General features: G+C 48.7%; 1 protein-coding gene and 1 long non-coding RNA gene across 4 annotated transcripts in view; both read right to left on the reverse strand.

The window, feature by feature from the left end:
- Nucleotides 1-1,557: 1,557 nt before the first annotated feature.
- LOC125915311 (uncharacterized) lies at nt 1,558-4,392 on the reverse strand. Its single transcript, XR_007455626.1, has 2 exons — nt 2,658-4,392; nt 1,558-1,631 (listed from the first exon to the last, which is right to left on the reverse strand). It is a non-coding gene; the product is annotated as an uncharacterized LOC125915311 (long non-coding RNA).
- A 1,929-nt stretch (nt 4,393-6,321) lies between these two features.
- Nucleotides 6,322-21,883, reverse strand: part of GARRE1 (granule associated Rac and RHOG effector 1) — an 86,339-nt gene continuing 70,777 nt past the window's right edge. For all 3 annotated transcript variants that reach the window (XM_049621018.1, XM_049621019.1, XM_049621020.1), the window contains 6 exons: nt 18,945-19,070; nt 16,826-17,859; nt 13,368-13,533; nt 12,450-12,587; nt 10,832-10,910; nt 6,322-10,382 (listed from right to left, as the gene is read on the reverse strand). In XM_049621018.1, coding sequence (XP_049476975.1) covers nt 10,074-10,382; nt 10,832-10,910; nt 12,450-12,587; nt 13,368-13,533; nt 16,826-17,859; nt 18,945-19,070 — 1,852 coding nt within the window. In that variant the 3' untranslated portion in view covers nt 6,322-10,073. The remainder of the gene's footprint in view (nt 10,383-10,831; nt 10,911-12,449; nt 12,588-13,367; nt 13,534-16,825; nt 17,860-18,944; nt 19,071-21,883) is intronic.

Consider the following 21,883-nt stretch of genomic DNA (forward strand, 5'->3'; position numbering starts at 1 on the left):
CGTTATTAGGCATCTTAAGTGTAGGTGTTACATTGGGTATTCATGACTGGAGTACCGGAAGAGAAGGTTCCAGCTGGAGGAAAGACTTGGGAGTCATTAGTGAATACATTGCATTTGAAGTCATGAGCCTAGATGAGAGTCTGGATGAAACAGAGTAAATACAGCCAGAGAGGACAAGAGATCCAAAAACTGGGTACTCAAACTGAGCTGCTCCATTGCCTGGTCCCCCTAGAAAGGCCAACCATCCAGGAATATGTCCTGTCCTGATGCCCCCCCAGGCCTAGGTCTTCCTCCGGCCCACCTCCCAGCTCCATGCAGTCACTGTCACCTCTGACCTCTGCAAATGGCTTTTCCTTTCCTGCCCAGAAATATTTGGCATCGTAAAGGTGAAGAAGGAAAACAGGCTAAGGCTGAAGACTGAAGAAATGAGTGGTCAGCAGGACTTTACAGGGAACAGCTCTGTCCACATGGTCCTTGTTTACCCTCAGTTTCAGGTCAGCTGTCAACTCAGATTTAACTGAGCTCCCCATACTCAGCACAACCCTGACAATGCAGAACAGCCTCTGTCCTACTGGAGTCGCTGAGAAATACTCCAGCCGTGCAAGCCAGTTGTCTACACAGAACAACACTCCTGCCCCTAAATCCTATGTTTTGTAATCTCATCCAAGGAAGGCCAGTCTCAGTAGCCATTGCCTCATCATCACTTGCCCTACGATTCTCCTGATGACTCTAGCCCAACAGTAGCCACTGACTCCTTCTTTCTAGTAGGCTCTCTTTGGTGACCACAGTGGATGTCTGTTGTCTTTATCCCAAACCACTCCGTTCCATCCTCGTGTTTCTTCCTCTGCCTTCCTGATTGCATCAGAGATAAGCCAGCCGAACAAGTGCCGGCAAGAGAAATTCCGTGTTTGGTAGTGTTAAGTTGCCTTTCTGAAAGAGCAGACCTGAGGACCAGTCCCTGGTGTCAAGGAAAACAATGTAGAGCGTGAACCCCAGAGAGGTACAGAACCCAAGTTCCTGGGGCTAGGCCTCTTCTGTCTACAGCTGGAACATAAATCAGTAATTTTTCTTAGCGTTGATGTTGTTTGGAGCTGATCTGTCATTTACAACTCCCAAGTCTTTCCAAAGGTTTTATGGGTGTTCACCTAAGCACTGCCACACTGTCTTCTCTAATGTCTCCCGGTCACTTGAAACCTACAGGTGCTACTTTGGTTACTGAAGAAGAGGCTGGAGGTAAATCCTGATGATTGCCTTTTTGAAGAACTCATCTTTTTTTTTTTTTTTTTTAAGTTTATTTTATTTATTTTGAGACAGAGAACAGGGGAGGGGCAGAGAGACAGAGGGAGAGAAAGAATTCCAAGCAGGCTCTGCTCTGTCAGCGCAGAGCCCAATGTAAGGCTCGATTTCATGAACTGTGACATCATGACATGAGCAGAAATCAGGAGTCAGACATTTAATCTACCGAGCCACCCAGGTGCCCCTTGTCATGTCTTCTCTCACCTCCAGCAGTTTGGGCTCTGTGATTCCAGCAGGTTCAATGACTCCAGATTTCCCAGTAATATTTTAAATTTAACATTGGGCTTTGAAAACCCAGTTACATGGATTTTCTATATGAGCAGAAAACTATATTGCTATCCGGAGGGCCATAAGGAAAGAAAACAAATAGGAGGGGACAAAGGAGATCATTATTACTTGACAGCCATTCATCATCCAACTACTAACATGGTTAAACTTCTGCCAGTTTACTGTGTTTGGAGCCCTGCGCTAAATGTTCTCCCATATAATCCTCATAGCAGCCCTGTTAACAATCCTGTTGTCCTCCCCATTTAACAGACAGGTTGAGAAATCTGAAAATAGCCATTCTGTTGCTAAGTGGAAAATCAATCCAAGTTTGTCTGCCTTCTGAGCCCTTTTCTTTATCGCAATCCTGTCCCGCCTGCCACGTTCTGGCAAATCCCCATCATCACAGTTCTGTTTTAACATCAATTAAGCCTCTGTGATATTTTTTTTTTAAGTTTTTTTTTTAACGTTTTATTTATTTTTGAGACAGAGAGAGACAGAGCATGAACAGGGGAGGGGCAGAGAGAGAGGGAGACACAGAATCGGAAGCAGGCTCCAGGCTCTGAGCCATCAGCCCAGAGCCCGACGCGGGGCTCGAACTCACGGACCGCGAGATCGTGACCTGAGCTGAAGTCGGAGGCTTAACCGACTGAGCCACCCAGGCGCCCCAAGCCTCTGTGATATTAATTCTGATTGACAGGGTAGAGTTTTAGTGGAAACGGCCAAGAACGGCATCTCAAAGAGAAAGGACAGCAGCAAGGGAAAAAGCAGGGAGGTAGGAAAATTCAACCACCACATTACTATTGGTCCCTTTGGACCGAATCTGAGGATTTGTATATGGCAGCATGGAGAAACCCACCAGGAAAGGTGCAGTGTGTGGGAGGGTGATTAGTCCTTGGAGTGTGAGGTTAGCATCTCTGAGCAAATCTTGGGAGATGGTGTGGGATTTGGGAATTTGGAAAAATTTCAAAGTAAGGTAATTTTACATTCTCACAAAAGTTAAGCCCTACTGTTTTCTACCACCATGACCACCACTGCTACCATATGTTGTGCCAACCCCTGTCTGCAACCACCCAGAGAGTATAGTGTTCAGATACCTGAGGATCCTGGCGACAGTGAAGCTCGGAGCGTTTGACTAAACCACAACAAAAAGAAAATCTGGCTCAGAAAGTTCAAGTGATCCTGCTCGGCCCTGGGCATCTTCAAGGGCCCTCAGCAAGACAGACTGGTCCGGGACAAAGGATTTGACAGCGGAGGCAATTTAGGAAGTCAGGGACCGTCCTACCTCTGCAGAAGGATTTAATTTCAGAGCCTAGTGCAGCCTTGAAAAACCAGTTGGCTCCCATTATTTGTGAAACTAGTACAGCTCCAAATAAGAGCCCTGTTCTACAGATGGGGAAACTGAGGCACGGGCATTTATATATTTCAGGCCTTAAATCGGAGTAGCTGGGCAGGAGTCAGGCAGGAGCAGGAAACATGGAAGCACCCGCATGTGTATGCAGGATGAAGTCCGGGGGAGGGAAAGGTGGGTGGAGCGCTAGTTCTGCGGCTGAGTTGAAGGAGCCCACGGGAAGGCGGGGCGATCCACGCGGAGGGATTTTTTCGAGCTGCTCCAAGAGCTGCGCCCATTGGGATGCTGAGTCATGGCGACCTGCCGAGGGATTGAGAATAGCGCCTCCAAAGAGCTCCGCGGAGCTCCTAGAGCTGGCCCACTCTCGGGAGAGGGCGGTGCGCACGATCTTTGGCGCAGGAAAGGCGGGTTCGGCGCAGGTTGGGGGCGCTGATACGCACGCATCTGCGTGTGGGATCGCACGTCTGAGATGCACGTGTGCGCATGTCCCCGCGCGGGGTTGGAAGCTAGGGTGCAGACAGAACTAGCAAACGTCTCAGTCCGCACGTCTGGAATGGACGTGTGCGCGCATGTGCACAAAGTCTGAGTGGGGCGACATGCGCACGCGCACTCGCACGCGAGCAAAAAACCCCGTGAGTGGGCTCATCAGCGCCTCCAGCCGGCCAGGAGCTCGTCCTGCGTCTCGGTTTTTGCTTGCGGCGGTGTTTTGTCCTTTCGGGATGTCGTCCCCAGATTTTCCCTGTGACTCTATTCTTAGGTGCTTTAAAAAAATTCCGTACCGCACAGAGGCATATTTCCACGAGAATGGAAAACTCTATAGAGTTTGTAAAAAGCTGTATAATCCTATCCGCAGTTCCTAATGTCAGTCTCATCTCACACTTCTGGTACAAACGCTGGTTATCATGTATTATTCTTTTAGTTTGATGTGAGAGCTAATTTTAAGTTATTATTTTTATAAATATAATTATAATTATAAGTAATTATAAGTAATATATAAATAACATATATAAATTAAATAATTATAAATAAATACTAAATATAAAATTAGAAATTATAATTTATCTATGTTTATTTGGCATCAGAATTTGCTCAATGATTTGCGCGTCAATGCCTCTTTTGGTCTGGCTCCTCTGGAATTGCTTCTCGCCATTCTGCACCCTGGCCATGTGGCCATGAACAAGACTTGTTCCTTGCTCTCATGAGGCCTCCCTTCTAGTGAGAGGATCAAAGGCAAACATGGCTCCAGGGGAATGCTAAGTGCTATCATGAAAAACAACCCAGGTAGAGGTTGGGCTCTGGCCCAAGAGAACAGATGGAGGCAGAAGCAGGGAGCATTTGTGGGAGCAGCAGGCAAGTGGGCACTGGGGGAGGCAATGTTGAGGTAGCAGAGGTGTTTGGGAAACCCTGAGGCCAGAGAGGGAGAGGCAGGAGTCAGGTGATGACCAGGTTGTTGGCAGCATATTTAAGAACATAATAGAATTCAAATATGCTTTGGGGGCACCTGGGTGGTTCAGTTAAACGTCAGACTCTTGGTTTCAGCTGGCGACGTGATCTCGAGGTTGGTGAGTTCAAGCCCCCATCGGGCTCCACACTGACAGTGCGGAGCCTGCTTGGGATATTCTCTCTCTCAAAAATAAATAACCTTAAAAAGAATTCAAATGCCCTTGTAATGATAGGCTTATAGGACTTGCTGGAAGAGGAGAATAAAGGAAAGAGGAATCAAGAATGAATGTCTTCTAAGAATTTTGCCAGAACAGCTGGGTAGATGGAGGGTGGCCTCTTAACAAGGAAGGGAAAGATGGGGTTGTCTCCCCTAAAAGACTATGAGTTTTCTCCTCCAAAGAAGACATACCGATGGCCAAGAGACACACGAAATGATGCTCAACATCCCTCATTATCAGGGAAATGCAAGTCAAAACCACAATATCACCTCATACCTGTCTGAATGACTAAACCAAAAAACACAAAAAACAAACGCTGAAGAACATGTGGAGAAACAGGAACCTTTGTGCACTGTTGGCGGGAATGCAAACTGGTGCAACCAGTGTGAAAAACAGAATGGAGGTTCCTCAAAAAATTAAAAATAGAACTACCCTGTGAGTCAGTAATCACACTACTGGGTATTCACCCAAAGAATATGGAAACACTAATTCAAAGGGATACATGCACCCCTACGTTTACTGCAGCATTACTTACAATAGGCAAATTATGGAAGCAATGCGTCAATAGATGAATGGATAAAGAAAATGTGCTATCTATATATACACGTGGAGTCTTCTTCAGCTGTAAAGAATGAAATCTTGCCATCTGCAACAACATGGATGAAGCTAAGTATTTTGCTAAGTGAAATGAGCCAGTCTGAGGAAGACAAACACCATATGATTTCACTCATATGTGGAATTTAAGGGACAAAAAACAAAAACCAGACTCTTAACTATAGAGAACAGATGGTTACCAGAGGCGAGGTGGGGGGGGGGGGGATAGGTGAAATAGGCGAAGGGGATTGAGGACACTTGATGTGCATGGAGTACAGAAGTGTTGAATCACTATATTGTACACCTGAAACAAATATAACACTGTATGTTAACTGCACTGGAATTAAAATAATTTTACCAATTTTCTCATTCTTTTTTTCAATGTTTATTTTTGAGTGAGACTAGAAAGCAGCACGAGCAGGGGAGAGGCAGAGAGACAGCGAATCTGAAGCAGGCAGAGAGACAGCGAATCTGTGCTGACACCAGAGAGTCTGATGTGGGGCTTGAACCCATGAGCCATGAGGTCAAGACCTGAGTTGAAGTCGGAGGCTTAACCGACTGAGCCACCCAGGTGCCCCGGAAATAAAGTAGTTTTTAAAAAGATATTAAAAAATAAATACAAGACCGAGTTTTAAGAACAGAGACTGTATCTTCTTTGCAGCCCTGGCTTCTAGCAAGGGCCTTGCCCTTAGGTGACTTTATTAAATTAAAAAAAACAAGTTTTTTTTTTGAGAGACAGCACAAGTGGGGGAGGGGCAGAGAGAGAGGGGGACAGAGGATCTGAAGCAGGCTCTGTGCTGACAGCAGCGAGCCCGATGCAGGGCTTGAATTCACAAACCACGAGATCATGACCTGAGCCCAAGTTGGAGGCTCAATCGACTGAGCCACCCAGGCGCCCTAGCCCTGAAGTGACTTTAGATGTGGAAATGAACATGACACTCTTGAAACAGTCCTTTCTCCTCACTTATGCCCACCTCCCAAACTCAGGCTCAATATTAGCCACATCCAGGAGCCTGGCCCGGGAGGTTCCTCGACACATGTGGCTGGGAGGCGGCCAGTCATGCTTTCCACATACATGGCTTTTGGGCATTTGAGGAGCTCGCCATTGGAAGGGTTTATTTCCTCAGTGTTTCCAGATCAGGAAGCAGTCACAATAGTGGCCACACGGTGTGCACAAAGGGCCATCCTCTCACAGTGTCACGATTGGCATGCTGTGTTTCAGCTACACTTTTTAAAAAATTATTTATTTTTTTTAAAGTTTATTGACTTATTTTGAGAGTGTGAGAGAGAGAGAGAGGGAAAGAGAGAGAGCGGGACAAGGGAAGAGAGAGAGGATTCCAAGTAGGCCCTGCACTGTCAGTGCAGAGCCCCACAGGGGGCTTGAACTCACTAGCTGTGAGATCACCACCTCAGCCAAAACCAGGAGTCGGATGCTTAACAGACTGAGCCACCCAGGCACCCCCCTACACTTTTTTTTTTTTAACGTTTATGTATTTTTGAGAGAGTACAAATGGAGGAGGGGTAGAGATGGGCCGACAAAGGATCCGAAGCAGGTTCCGCGCTCAGCTACACTCTTTGAGCTGGACGCCCTACTTTCCCAGGATCCCCCAGGTGGAAACGGAGGGTCACCAGCCTCACAAGGACCCTCTTGCTGTTCAGGCGTAACATCTGTTCAGCTTTCCACTCTCACCCATCCGGCACATAGCCCGGCCACACAACTCTTCTGTCTCCACCACTGCTGTGAATTGAAACCAGTGAACAGCACCAAGTACTGGTGGTAAACAGAGCATGCTTGAATAAAATGCTAGCATTTTAATAGGTACTTCTGGTGTATTTCCTATCACACTCATGCAACATAGCTGTTACTAAGTAACCTTGTCCTGAGGTGCACTTAGAAGGCTCTGGGTCTTGGTCCCCATGCTCAGCTTCTGGGCAGAAAGATGCCTTAGTATTTATACTGGTAGGTTATAGATTAATGCTTGTATCTTTTCCCGAGGCCATGAAAAGAAGCCTCAATCAAGTACTATCTTGCTGTAAATGAAAAGTTGAAATTCCCCTGTAACCCACCCTCCCTTTGTGGTTCCCACTGAACAAGCTTCCCATTGCTTAGCAGGAGGGCATCCTCCAATGAGACTAGTCCTTGTCCCTCCCTGTAAGGTATGATCTCCTTGCCAAATATGGGGTCTCTGGTGGAGCAAGGGGAGAGCTCATCCCTGGGTCTGCTCCTTGGAAAGGCTGGTTGGGCAGCTCACAGCGCCCCTGGCTGGTGGAATGGGGGTACTGGCGGACCACAACCCAAGGAGAGAACTTGCATCCCTCCAGGTGGCTCCTTCACCGTGACGCTGGCTCTGTCCTCACAGACGTCTATCCGGATCTCCTTTGGCCTTAGGGAAGCCGGCTGGAGACGTGCGGTAGTTGTCAGCTTCCTGCCCACCCACTCCAGCTCATCCCAACACTCCCAGGGTTCTTTCCTCTTGCGAGGTCTCAGAATCAGAGGACAAACTGACCTCAAAAGCAACGTGGGTGCAGCTTTTCAAAGTAATGAATCAGGGCTTCTCACATGTCTGCTGCAGTTCATTTTAAACAGAGATACAAGATATTATTAAATGTATATTTTTAATAAAGCCAATAGTTACTTTACTTATAGGAGCTTTAAAAGTAAGATACAAAATGTAGAGTTCCAGTTTGGAAGCGTTGTAACTATTCACACGATGTCCTGCTGATGCCCGAGCAAGGCGGCCACGCCCGGCCATGCAAAGGACACACACACTCACACACGCACACACATGCGCTTTGGCGAGACCCCTCTGCCGAGCGCAGCACCTGGAATAACCAGTGTTCAGAGCAAGGTGGTGCTGAGAACACAGCACCTGCAAGGAGACCACACAAACAGTTTCACACAGTCTCACAGCCCACGGAGATGCAATTACGAAATGTCCTGCTTAGTCGAGCAAAACAGACTGGAAAGTGACAATTAGCGGTGTCGACGTCACCTGCACTGGGGCGTCAAGGGCTGACCTCTGTCCAGGGTGAGGTCCTTGGGGAGGCACTATTAAAACAAGAGTACTTCAGTATAATAGAACTTGAAATACAAGGGACTGGGGACACGTTACTGAAGGGAACAGAAAACTATCTTACGAGGGAAACAGCCACAAACAACTTCAACAGAGATCAGTGCACACACCGACGGCTAACACAGACAAGGGCCACGCGGGGTGGGCGCAAAGCACGTGCCTGGAAAAGTCTATGTACAAAATAGTTCTCTGTAAACGTGGTGAGGTGAATGTTCGGAACCCGCGGTGAAAGGATCAGAAGTACAGGCAGCAATGGCAACCCCCACAGCACAAAAGACGACACCCGAGCCCTGGGAGCAGCCTGGCAACACAGTGCTAAGAACTCAGATGGCTGGGCTCAGACACCCTAAGGGGCCTCTTGAATTGGTGTGTATACATACATATACGTATATCTTTTTTCTTTTTGGTATTTTTAAATATAAATTTACTTATATCCGTAGAAAAATGAGAACATAAATGTGTTATTACAATCTTCGCTGGAAAAGCTTATGTGGAGTTAGAAAGAATAAACCATTTATTAGTAGTTAACATATATATTAAAATGGTTTAATGATTTAAGAAAATATAAAAAAAATATTAATACTGTCAAACTTTCATACCAGAAAATATTATGGATTTTTCTCAATTAGACTTTTTCAAAGGTGAAATATGAAAAATTTAAATAAGTTTTATATAAAGAACTTCTGTAACCTCAATTAATATACAGTGGGATATGTCTATTCTATATAGATATATTTATTATTTCTCAATTTAAGCACCATTCAATTCTTCTGGATCCATTCTGGCTGGAAAATATCCTTAAATCCACAGGATGTCATCTATTTAATGGCACATGTTAACTGAAAATGAGGTGGTTTTTTGTTTGTGTTTTTCTAAAGAAAAGACTTTAAATTAATTCCTGTCTACATCGTAATTGGTTTGTCTTGAGCCAGCTCACAAATGTTAACTGCAATTTCAAGTGCAGGTGTGTCTGTGCAGCCTCTTGACCACACCCCCACGTTCCGAGACCGTGTCAAAGCCTCTGGCCATGTGTGGATCTGAGGGCAGCAGGTGCAGCCTGACTCTGCACACGGACAGCAGCCAGCTGGCTCATCTCCATGCACCATCAGGAATATGCCTCTGACATCAGTTTTACGATCCTGCTTTTGTAAATCCGGTAAAGACTGCACCCCTTGGGTGCTGCTGGGGTGGCGAGGGGCTGCCCACCCACAGAAAACCCAGGTGATTGCTTCCGATCACAAATATTCTATACTTTGCCCATTTTGTTTAAGCTTAAATAAAGATAGTGTTGAACAAACCTCCGGCCTCTATATTTGTTATCTTAAAATCTTCAATGCATTTGGGGCAGGAGATGTTTTAACTAAAAACCTATATGAAAAATAGCTATAAAATACAGTGACTGGTGTGGTCATCACTCAATGCGTTAAGAAGGGGGAGGGGAGGGTTTCAGAAGAATGGTCAGTTTTGCTCTCAGCCTTTAGGCCTGATGCCTTCCCAACACACACAGTGGGACTACAAACTAGAGAGCTGTGTTTCTCAAAGTGTGGCCTCTGGCCCACCTGCATCAGAATCACCGGAGGAGCTTATTAAGCTCAAAGATCCCCCAGCATCTCCCTGAGGGTCAGAAACCTGTCTCCAGCTGGCCCTCCAGGGGTCCGATGCCTCCAAAGTTTGAGAAGCCAGGCCTTGAAGGCTTGGAGCTGCCAACTACCCCCATCCCCAAGGAGCCCTGCCTGGGACAGGGGTGCACTGGTCCTCTGGGGGGGCTGGTGCCAGCTAGTCAGGGTGGGGATGCTGGCCCCAACAGCTCTGGGCGGGCAGGCCGGCCCTGGGTCAGTACTGGGGCAAGTAGGCCGGCCGGCGCTCAGCCTTCCCGGGGAAGGCCTTGAAGCCCTTGGGCGCTGCCTTGTGGGCTGGTGGGGGCGGGGGCTGCGGTGGGGTCTGCACGTAGGTGAAGGAGGCGGCGCTGCGATCGCCGGTCGCGGCCCACACCGGGGACTGCAGCATCTGCATGGTGTCGTTCCACTGGCTGCCGGGGCCGGCGACTGCGTACAGAGGTGCGTTCGGGCTCGGCAGCGTGCTGGGCACCGGGGAAGGGTGTTGCCAGGGTGCTTTGGGTGGCCACGTTTTGGTTTTGTTATCCTGAGAGACAGAAGAGGGTTCTTAGGGGCATTTCTGGCAGTTCATCGTCTTTTCCCACCTCCCCAGGTCTCTGGTCCTGACGCACACCTAGGAGCCACGTGCGAGCCCCACACCTCCCCACGGCCCCGGGACAGCCTCGTCCAATCGAACCTGCAAGGACAGAAATGTTCTGTGTCTGCGCCGTTCAACACAGTAGCCACTACCACATATGGCTAGTGTCACTAAGGAACTAAGGAATGCTGCAACTGAAATAGCCACGTGTGGCTGTTGCCTGTCACCGTGGATGGCACAGCCCCAGAGCTTCCTGTAAATCTGGCTCTGAGTCAGCTGAGGTAGTTAAGAACCTGTCATTGCTTTGAAGCCCTCTTAAAACTGAAGCTTTGCAACTTTGCTCATGGTCTGCACCCCAGAGAGCTGGCCCTCCTTGGCCAGAACAGGGCCCACGATACCTGGTTCACGTCCTCCACGGTGCTAAGAAGAGGTGGTGAGGGCAGCGTGCTGGTCTCCTGTTCTCCACTGCTGTGTTTCCTGAAAGAACCCGGAGCTCAGCACAGTGGGCCCCTGGCGTCCCACCCAGCTTGCCTCCCGGGGACACACTGGCCACCTGGCTCTGGTGGCTCTGGGCACTGGTTCTAGGTGGGGAGGCCTCGGTGGGTCGCCAGTGAATGGAGCACTCCCGGAAGCTGCCAAAGGCTTGGGGAGGGGTGGGAGTGGCGGGCGTGAAGACGGGCACTGGCCATTCCCCTGGCTCTGGCTTTTGTGAATTTATTCAACAGATAACTGAATGCTTCCCGCACCCTGGGGAAGTGGGACTTAAAAGACTGTTGGTGTGAATCACAAACATGAAAAATTTCCGTTCTGACGCTGAATGACACAGGCAGGGCGGAGCAGGCTCGGGGCCCAGTAAATCAGTCTGCTCCTGCAGGTGGACTGCAGGTGGACGGCAGTGTCTGCAGAGGCAGTGCTGCTCATCGATGTCTCACTGCCCTCTCCAGTGTCCCTTGTCTAAAACAGACGTCTTACACGCTACCCCTGGTCAGTTCCACTCCTCCTGCCTCCTCCTGCCTCGGTTCACAGCACCCCCTTCATACAGATGCTCTGGCCAAACAAAAACTTGCAGAGCATCCCTGATTCTTCTCTCTGACACATACCCCACTGCCAATTTCTCACCCTCATTTTGTTCAGTTTTCTGCTCGTCAGAAGCCTCCTTGACCCTTATATTTTTCTTCATAGCACCCAATCCATCCTGACATGTTTGTTTGTTTTAAAGCTTATTTACTTATTTATTTTGAGAGAGAGAGAGTGAGCAGGGAACGGGCAGAGAAAGAGGGAGAGAGAGAGAATCCCAAGCAGGCTCTACCCTGGCAGTGCCTGACTTCGGGCTCCAACTCATGAACCGTGACATCATGACCTGAGCTGAAACCAAAAGTCGGATGCTCAACTGACTGGGCCACCCAGATGCCCCTCTTTTCTTCTCTCTCTCTCTCTCTCTCTTTTTTTTTTTTTTTGAGTAAGCACCATGCCCCATGTGGGGCTTGAACTAATGACCCTGAGATCAAGAGTTGCATGTTCCACCGACTGAGCCAGCCACGTATCCCTACTTTTAAAACTTCTCAGACCTGAATATACTCCATTACTATTTTTTTCACCGAAGAAACAGGGTCAGAGAGGGCCAGGCCCTTGTCTGGAGTTTCAAAGCCTGACTAGAACCTGGTTGACCCGGTCCTGCTCCTCCCATAGAAAGGGCTGCCTCTCACACGACACAGTCCAGTATCAGCAGACCAGACCCTGTCTCCAGAACCCTCCCCTGCCTCACACTGGTATTTTTGGCTACCGCTTGCATGAGACTGTTCTGCTAGCAAAACCCAACCCAATGTCAAGTCACCTGGGCTACAAGCCTGCATGGTAGCCAGAGAGGACTCAGCAAGACAGTGGTGGCCGAGGCCCTCTGCCTTTCCCACACCAGGCTGACTGGGGACAATGCGGTTCCCGAGCTTTCCAGAGGAATAAGCTGTGGATCGCATTCTTGTGCCCCTCTGTCCTTTGCACTTGAAAATCTCTTCATACCTTCTCTGCTTGACAGCAGCAACGAGGTCGGGCCCTGAAAACATGGAGAACAAGCTGTCTCCGTTGGCGGAGGACGTCTCATCACTTGAGCTGGCAGAGTCTGCCTGAGCACCCGACCAGCCGCTGTGTAGGCCGTCCCTGAAAGCCAAAGACAGAAGGTGGTCCTGGGGCTCCTACAGCCGGCCTGGACACCAGCTGGACAGCCCCCAGGCCGGCCGCCCGCCTGCCCCAGCCCTAAAGGAACAGTCTTTATCCTGCATTCATCCAACAACCAGACAGTGGTCTCTCACCTCCCCTTCTAAAAACCCGAGCAGTTCTTCCTGTCCCTTATTTCAAAAGTAACATGTGCTCATCATTGCCCTTTATTCTTCTCAGAAGACTGTGCTCTGCATAGGAAATTCATTTGAGAGCAACAAGTTGAAATGGTCTTTGGCCGTCTAGACTTATGAGCCAGGTGGCAATAAGAGATGTGAAAAGTCAACGTCCGGTTGTCTTTAGGATGAAAATCCCCATTGTCTCACTACACTGGCCTCTGGATCATACACCTTTGCTTTTTGGAGGCTACAAGGGCCACATTCCATAAATCACATGGGTTCCACGGCCATGCCCATTTCAACATCAAGATCGTGGTAAACATGCAGTTACCTCATAAACACCATCAAATAAGTTCCTCGTTTAGGGCAGAAGAGCACATGTTGAAAATTATCAATTTATACTGATGATGGTGTTTACAGAGACACATCATGCCACTTGGCATTGTAAGAGTCTGTCACAGAACTCTGACCTCCTGAAGGGTTGACAAGATGTCACTCTCTCATCTGGGGCCTTGGAAATGAACTGCCTGGTAAGAGTGCACAAGGGACCCACGGGGCTTACCCCAGTCCCAAACTCCGCCTCCCTGCCACACGCAGCACTCACCCTTCTGTGAAGAACTCTGGAAAAGGCCAGGTCCGATGGGCATCATCCATGGGTGGCCAGTGGCCCCGGGGGTTGCCTGGGCGGCGACCGTGTTGAACTTGCCTTTTCTGCTGCATTGCCTGGCTCACTCCTGCCACATAGCGTGCAAACTCGGGGTCTGAACCCACTGTGTCAAGACAAAGGGACAAATAGGTTTTGGGGTCACACTGGCCTCTTGTTTCCTTCCCTGCCTCCTGAGGATGTGCTGGTCACACACACAATGAAAAGTGCCAAGGCGCTGCCAGGCTTGTGGCCCAGAGCAGCAGGATTGCCCGGCAGCCCGCCATGGTGAGATGGGCTCTCAGCCACAGGTCTGAAGCTGGGGTGTGGTGTGTGCATAGGGACTGTCAAGAAGGGTTATACCTAGGACAGAGGCAGGCTGACTCTGAACAAAAGACCGAGAACACAAAAGGATCCATGATTAAATGTTAAAGACAAACACCAGTTACTTTAAGTATGTCTGGTGCTACATACTTAAGAGCTTAGAACATCAGATGATGGCTTCGGCCAACTGATAACCTGATAGTTATCAGAGCATCACGGTCAGTCAGAGATATGTCATTCCCACGTGGCCCAGCTCGAATCCAGGATTTTCCTGGATACTGGACGGCAGACCTACTCATTCAGTCTGAAGGTAACAAGAGTGGTAATGGAGGAGTTAAAACTTCAGAATGTATTAAGAGGTGACTGGAAACATACCGGACAGAGCCGAGTAAGGATGAGCAGGAGAGAAAACAGCATAAAAGGCATGACAGAAAGCGTCAGACAAGAAGATATGGCAGGAAAGTATCTACGGATCACAAACTGAATAGGCCTCAGCAGTGTATACTTGTCAGCTTTAAGCTGGCGAAGGTACCAGGGCATGATCACATTACTAGCCTGTCCTCAGGGCACTGCCACGGGACTGCTGTGTGAGACTGCCCTGTGTGCAATGCACAAAGATGCCCACACTGGGGTGGTAGTGCTGGGCCGAAGCCAAGGCCCCCTTCTCAGTGAGTCAAACCATGCCACCAGGGGCCAGAGTGTCTGTGCAGGGTGGGGTGGGGGGGGCACTCTGCCCTCCCAGGCCCTGCCCTAAAGGGTGCCTTCTGAAACTCATCTATCCAGAGGAGTGCCCTTCCTTAATTTGGAGAAAGGGCTATAGAGACCTTATGCTCTCAGGTGGGGTCTGCAGGAAGGTACATAAGGACCTGCAGGTCAGAAAGGAGGAGCCAGAAGCAAAAGCCAGTCAAGTCCTTAGGCTAAAGACATAAAGGCTGCCCAGGCCTCAACAAAGATCAAAGATCTGGCAAAATTCTGCCAAACACCATTTATACTCTGGATTTAATTACATGACTATCAAAAGACGTACCGTTTAACAGCAGCTGAGAAACCGTACTGCACCCACCCCGGTCAGGGCAACCAGGTAGGCCTGCTCTCCCTGTGCCCCGTGGGCAGGGCTGCCCAACAGCAGGAACAAGCAAGCACGAGCAACGGTATGAGGAATTTTTAGAAGACATAAGAAAACATTTCTTTCCATTAATAGTTAATGCCAGGTTGTTTTAGCAGTGGATCTCCTCTTCCACTGGTTATTTCTATAAATATTTGCTGTAGTTATTTATAATACTTCACAGTATTCTCCTTGTGAATGAGACATATTTTCTATTCTGTATACCTTTTGCTAAATTCGAGAAGACAGTAATGGATTTCTCTGTATTTATCTTCCATCCACCTGCCTTACCGACTTGCTTACTAATTTTAGAAGTTTTTTTATTGAGCTTTCTTTTTTTCTAATTCTACTGCCAGCAAAAAATGGTTTTCTTTTTTTAAATTTGTTTATTTGTTTTTGAGAGAAAGAGAGAGCGTGAGGGAGGGAGGGGCAGAGAGGGGGAGGGGGCAGAGAGGGGGAGGGGGCAGAGGATCTGTGCCGACAAGAGAGAGCCTGACATGGGGCCTGAACTCATGAACTTGAGATCATGACCTGAGCCAAGGTCGGAAGCTTAACCAACTGAGCCACCCACATGCCCCCAGAGATGTGCCTTTTAGTGTATCTTTTTCTTTTGCTGTGTTTGCTAGAAAGTCTAAGACCAAGTTATATGCTGTTGGTGGTAATAGCTGTCACCCTGTCTGGGTCACGATTTTAACTGGAATGATTTTGTTTCACTATATAGAGTACTACTTGCTACCGGCTTTTGGAAGTCTTTATATATATATATATATATATATATATATATATATATATATTCAAGAAATTTCTTTCTATTCATCTCTTGAGTTTTGTTTGTTTTTCTGTGTTTCTGTTTTTATTTGTTTGTTTTAAGGAATTACGGGTGTCTTTTTCTAGAGTCTTTACAGCATCTCATTTAACTTGCTGACGCGATGGATTACTCTACAGTAGCAGAGTCCCTAACACTGAACCACTTTCCACCCCTGCAGTAAACCGGGTTTAGTAACAGACACTGTATCAGACACTTCTGACACACTGCTAGGTTGTCTTGCCCCTACCCACATTCATGAAGAGATGACTGCAGTTTGCTTTTTTAACAATCCTTATAAAGTTTTTATGGTGAATCACGTTGGCTTCATAATTACCGTTCCAATCTCTTCCACTGATGGAGATCTAGGCAGGTCTTCCACTTCTGGGTACGATTTTGGTAAATGTGTATTTTATTAGGAAAGAAGTCATTTTCCACTCAGTTTTCAAATATGTTGTCATTGAGTCATATGTAGTAATGTCTTACACTTCTTTCAACCTCTCCTATTTCTGGAATGACAGCTCCTTTCTCTTTCTTAATCTTGTCTCTCTTTGCTCTTACTAAGGCTTACGATAAATTGGTTTGTCTACTTGCTTCAAGAGATTTCTTCTTTTAGATTTTATTTTACAATTTTGACACTACTTTTCTTTTAAATTTAATTAATTATGGCTTTTGGCCTTAATTAGTTCCTCCTCCTAGTCTATTTTTGTTTGTTGTGAAGTTATGTTTCTAACTTCCCAAGATAACTCTGGTGGTATTTTCAGTGTTCAGGCCAGAAGCCTTATTCTATGAGGCAGGAAGAACTCCACTACCTCCCATAGGCCCAAGAGTCTAGGCAAAGAAGAGTCACAGAACAGGTTGTGTACTCACAAAGGACCAGCCACCTTGGCTCTCACGAACGGGAGGACCCAGACTGGAGCCCGCTTGAATTATGGGACTGGGAGCTACTCAAGTAACTTCTCTTAGCCTCAATCCCATCCTCCATATAGTGAGAGAAACCTCATTCTCACCACTGTTGCCTATCTTTGCTGGAGGTGCCCCATGATTACCAACTGACAGTGAGAAAGGGTCTTTAAAAGGAAATTAGGTCACTTCCCCCCACAAGTAAGGCTGTGTCAGGTGCTATGAAGTCCTCAGTGATTATATTTATCTGAAAATTCCAAGGGGCAGGGGTGGGTCACATACCTGCAGGATCAAAAGGCAGAATCTCCCCCAACATTCCAAAGACTCCATCACTTTGGTCACGGTTTGGCCAGGTGTTATTTCTAGGTCCCTGTGGCTTCTGCCCCAAAACCTCCGACATCACATTATCCATATAGCTGCTCACCAGACCCAAGCTGTACAAGTCAGAACTGAGATCAGATATGCCAGGCCACTGGCCAAGAGGAGACAGACCTGCTCCAACAGGCTGTGCTGGCTGCTGGGATGAGCCATGTACCCATTTCCCAGGGGCCCGAGGCTGGGGTGGGGGTTGCTGAGGTCCAATGGGTTGGAGCAGGTGTTGGTAGTATTGGAGCTGGGGCTGTTGTTGCTTTGGGGACTGCTGCTGAGCTGCCAGGCCTGGCTGGGGTGTCAGAGGAGTGTGGGCCCCAGCCTGGGGCGGCCGTGGTGGAGGGGGCACTGGCAGGGGTGGCTGCTGTGGCTGCATGGCTCCTGCCTTCTGTTCAGTCACCATGGCTGTGGCAGCAGAATTACGCCTTGTCACCAATGGGGAGCCCTGATGTGACTGGCCCATGTTAAAGCCTGAGAGAAAATCTATCACCTCCTGCATTTCCTGATCGGTTGGTAAGTTCATACCCTTCTCATCCTTGCCATCGTCCCCTTGCAGGAAGTTGTCACGCCTCTCCATGAGAAAACCATTGGCCATTTGATTACCGGGATTTTGAGTGGACTGTGAGGGGTCTGTAGTCCTGGGGAAATTACCAATGTTCAAAATGCTTTGTAACCTTGAATCAATATTGCTGGGCATTTTGGCCTTCTCTTCTGAACACCCAGCTATGAAGATGTTTTTGGAAGGGGTATTTGGGATGGAATAATTTGTGCTGCTGCTGGAGCTGGTACACGAAGCTTTCTTGGTGAACCGGGATGTCAGTTTGGAGAACGTCTTCTGCAGACCACCTGAAGATTTGTTTCCATTCCCAGAAGGCAGGTCAGCCTGATTCCCAAAATCACAGATCTCCCTCTGAAGCTGGATCTGTATGCAGGGTAAAGCTTGCTCCCTATTTAAACAGAGATGTATTTAAAAAAAAAAAAAAAGACAAACATACAGATTGGACAATGAAATGATCTCTACGCATTTAAGGACAAAAACAATCTCTCTAGTTGGTATCAGGTTCCCTTATTTTATAGATAAATAAATAAATACCCAAGGCTTTTAAGTGTATGTAGTTAAGTACTTACTATCCATATTTATTATAAAAAAAAAACTACAGCGTCTAACATGAGGCTGTGAAAAGTACATTTAGGTTCTGGCCGGAGGAGTTTGAGCGAAACCCTCTAACCACAGTACAGAGTGAAGCAAGGGTAGAGCGGGCATGCAAGTGGCAGAGGCCAGCTTTGTGCCTGGAGGACGAGGACGGGGGCTGGGCCAGCAGAGGGACGTGGACAAAGCCCCACAGCAGAGAGGGTGGGTGAGCGGGACTCAGTGACACTGTGCAGCACTGGTGTCCTTGGAAGTGATTTACAGACAATGCTAAGAACAGATGGTTGTTACTTCCAAGGTTTCCTGGGCACTTTTTCTAGTACTGAAAGCCCTAGAGTCAGAAAGGGTATGGAGTGGAGGCAGGCGATGGCTGGTGGGACCCTGGACAAGCCACCTCAGTCTCCTGGGCCTCATCGCTCGTGAGTTAAGAAGGGGGTGCATGGCTAGATGTTTAAGATCCCTACCATTCTAATGTCCATAATTTCCAGAGACAATCTTGTGACCATCAGCTGCTTTCAGATATAAAGTTGATATAGGACATAAGTACATTTTCTAAACATTTCTCTGCTCATAAGGTGTAAATGAGTTGGGTTAAAATCCTCTTGATGGGCTTACTCTCGAGTGATAAAACAAATGAAGGCAGACATGTGAAGTAACTGGAGGAGTCTGGGTAAAGGGCAGAGAGCAATTCTTGGTATCACTGCAACTCTTCTGTAAAATCTGAAATCATTCCAAAGTTAGGTTACCTAACTTTCGCTTTCTCGCCTTACTGACTCACACGCTATCAGCGACGTGAGCACACACAAAGCTGTATGTGGTCATGCTGTCCCTAAGTGCGGGCCTGAATATAAAGCACTTGAGGTGACCGGCGGGGACACCGACCTCCCTGCCCTCCAGCGGTTGAGGTCCAGCACAGCCGTGTAGAGCACGTCCACCAGCCCCAGGGTCTTCTCCGGATCCAGGCTTCTCTGCAGCAGGGACATGGTCGCAGGGTCCTCTTTCAGGCACCTAGCCACGAATCAGGCTGTGTCAGTCTGGGCTACACTTCCCTGAAAAAGTGTTTCAAGCAGGCCTCCTACAAAAGGGTGCCATTTTTAGGGCGCCTGGGTGGCGCAGTCGGTTAAGCGTCCGACTTCAGCCAGGTCACGATCTCACGGTCCGTGAGTTCGAGCCCCGCGTCAGGCTCTGGGCTGATGGCTCGGAGCCTGGAGCCTGTTTCTGATTCTGTGTCTCCCTCTCTTTCTGCCCCTCCCCCATTCATGCTCTGTCTCTCTCTGTCCCAAAAATAAAAAAAAAAAAAAAAAAAAAAAAAAAACGTTGAAAAGGCTGCCATTTTTACATGCTTTTGGCACCAAATAAAAATTGAGCAACTGAAGAGCACTTCGAGAATGACAAGGCGGACGCTGGAACCCGCTGCCCTGCAAGAGGAGGGGGAGCTCTAGGATCTCCCTGGAGTCTGTTCAGGAGCAAGAGAAGGGTTGGCTGGAGGGGATACCTTCTGGGGGCCCTAACGCCCTCTCGCTGCCCACACCGGCCCCGGTCCTGACTTTCTGCCCTACCCTGTGCAGATTCTGTGAGCCAACACAGTATCTGCTCCTTTCCAGAACATCCCTGCTCCCACTTTCTTGTTAGTGCTTCACACCTGCACCCGGGAAACTGCAGGTCTGTGGAGGTAAAACCCTCACCGTCTGCCACCCAGACTCGCTGCAAATTTCAGGTAAGCAACAAACAGCCTTCCCATAAGTGAACGTTTTCCAAGATGACCACCTCAGCCCGCGTCCTCTCTCCTCAGATCCTGCCATCCCTGCTGCCGTCATCCCTTCTTCCCCATCACGGCTCTCAAGTAACTGAGAAGACACACGAGATGAGGTCTGCTTCCTCTCCTCATCACCACGCACCAGCTCACCTGCCTGTGCCGCCTGCCCCTCCAGTCACGGCGGAACACAAGCCTTGCTCTGCCACAGACTGTCCCTCCAGCCGAGCGAGCACTGCATGCTCTGGACCCTCCTGCTTTCCCGAGGACCCTGCTCACCTAATCGCCCCCTTTGTCCCCATGACATTCCCTTTGGCCAACAAACCAGCCTCACTGACCAGTTTCTTTCTCTTCGCCCCCCATTCCCCGCCAGACACTGTGAATTTCTCTGCTCCCCTTCTTTTTTTTTTTTTCAACGTTTTTTATTTATTTTTGGGACAGAGAGAGACAGAGCATGAACGGGGGAGGGGCAGAGAGAGAGGGAGACACAGAATCGGAAACAGGCTCCAGGCTCCGAGCCATCAGCCCAGAGCCTGACGCAGGACTCGAACTCAAGGACCGCGAGATCGTGACCTGGCTGAAGTCGGACGCTTAACCGACTGTGCCACCCAGGCGCCCCTCTCTGCTCCCCTTCTTAGCCAAACACACTGTCTTCTCCTCTTCCTTACCTCATATTCTCTCTTTCTTTTTTAAAGTTTATTTATTGATTTTGAGAGAGAGAGAGAGAGAGAGGCAGAAAGAGAGAGAGAATCCCAGGCAGGTTCCACTGTCAGCACAGAGCCCGATGCGGGGCTTGATCTTGCAAACTGTGAGACCATGACCTGAGCTGAAATCAAGAATTTAGCCGACTGAGCCACTCAGGCACCCCTTACCTCCTATTCTCCCTTCCTCCCACCACCAATGGGCTTTCCTCCCCATAACTACACCAGAATAGCTTTTATCAAATAACTTCGTTCTTGCTAATGTCAAAGGTCAATTGCCTGTCTCCGCCTTACTCAATCTCTCAGCAACTTTTTGCAATGTTTCTTTCCTCCCGGAGCACTGTCTTCTGTAGCCCGATGACCCCCAAACTTGCTCAACTTTCTTCTCACCTGGCTGGCAGCTCCCTCTTGGTCTCCTCTGCCAACTCTTCCTGCTCCGCTTCCCCCACCTCCGCATGGTGGCGAGTCCCAAGTTTTGTCCTTTCTCCCTAGGCTGCTGCATCCGGTCCTGCGGCTGTACAGACCACCCTACACTGAGGACTCAAATCTCCTGCATCAGCCGACCTCCTTCTCCCAAACCCCACTCTCCAGTATCTAACTGCACCCTTGACATCTCTCAGGTACATCTAACAGGCAGCCTGGCCAGCACAACGGATTCCTCTCCTCTCCACCAGAAACCACTCTGATTCCTACAGACTTCCTCCATAAGTAAACAACACAGGGGCCTACCCCAAACCTACACATCATCTTTGGCTCCCTCACGGCCCATGCCAACCCACCAGCAATTCCCGACAGCTCTTCTTCCAAGACACATTCTGAATCCAAGCCCTCCTCACCACCCCTCTTATTACCGCTCTACTCCAAGAAACCTCCAGCAGCTGTGTCTCAGGACCAACCACCCAGCCGGACTCCTTTCCTCTATCTACTCCTGTCCCTCCCAGGCCCACTCTCCCACGTAGCCAGAGTGAGCCTCCTATAGCACAAATCAGAACACATGACTTCCCTATTTAAAACTCTCCGGTGGCATTCCATCGTGATTGACATAAAATCTAAATGGCACCTCAGGGGTTTTTGTGACCTGGTCTCTCCTGCCTCTCTGGCCACATCTCTCTTCACTGTCACCTCCGCTCACCTTGTCCCAGCCACAAGGCCTTTGCTCGCTCCCTGCATATGTTGGATTTGCCCACATCTCAGAACCTTTGCTTTTGCTGCCTCTGCCCAGACTGCTCTCCCCTGAGAGCTGCTTCCCACCATTCAGGCCCTCACTGCCCATTCAGGGTACCTCCTCAAAAGAGGCCTCTTCTGAGAGGCAGAACTGGGAAGATGTGGTCTGTCTTCTCCTAAGCACTCTGGGAGTTAAATGGTGA

The sequence above is a fragment of the Panthera uncia genome (assembly GCF_023721935.1).
Source record: "Panthera uncia isolate 11264 chromosome E2 unlocalized genomic scaffold, Puncia_PCG_1.0 HiC_scaffold_19, whole genome shotgun sequence".
NCBI classification, from domain to species: Eukaryota; Metazoa; Chordata; class Mammalia; order Carnivora; family Felidae; genus Panthera; species Panthera uncia.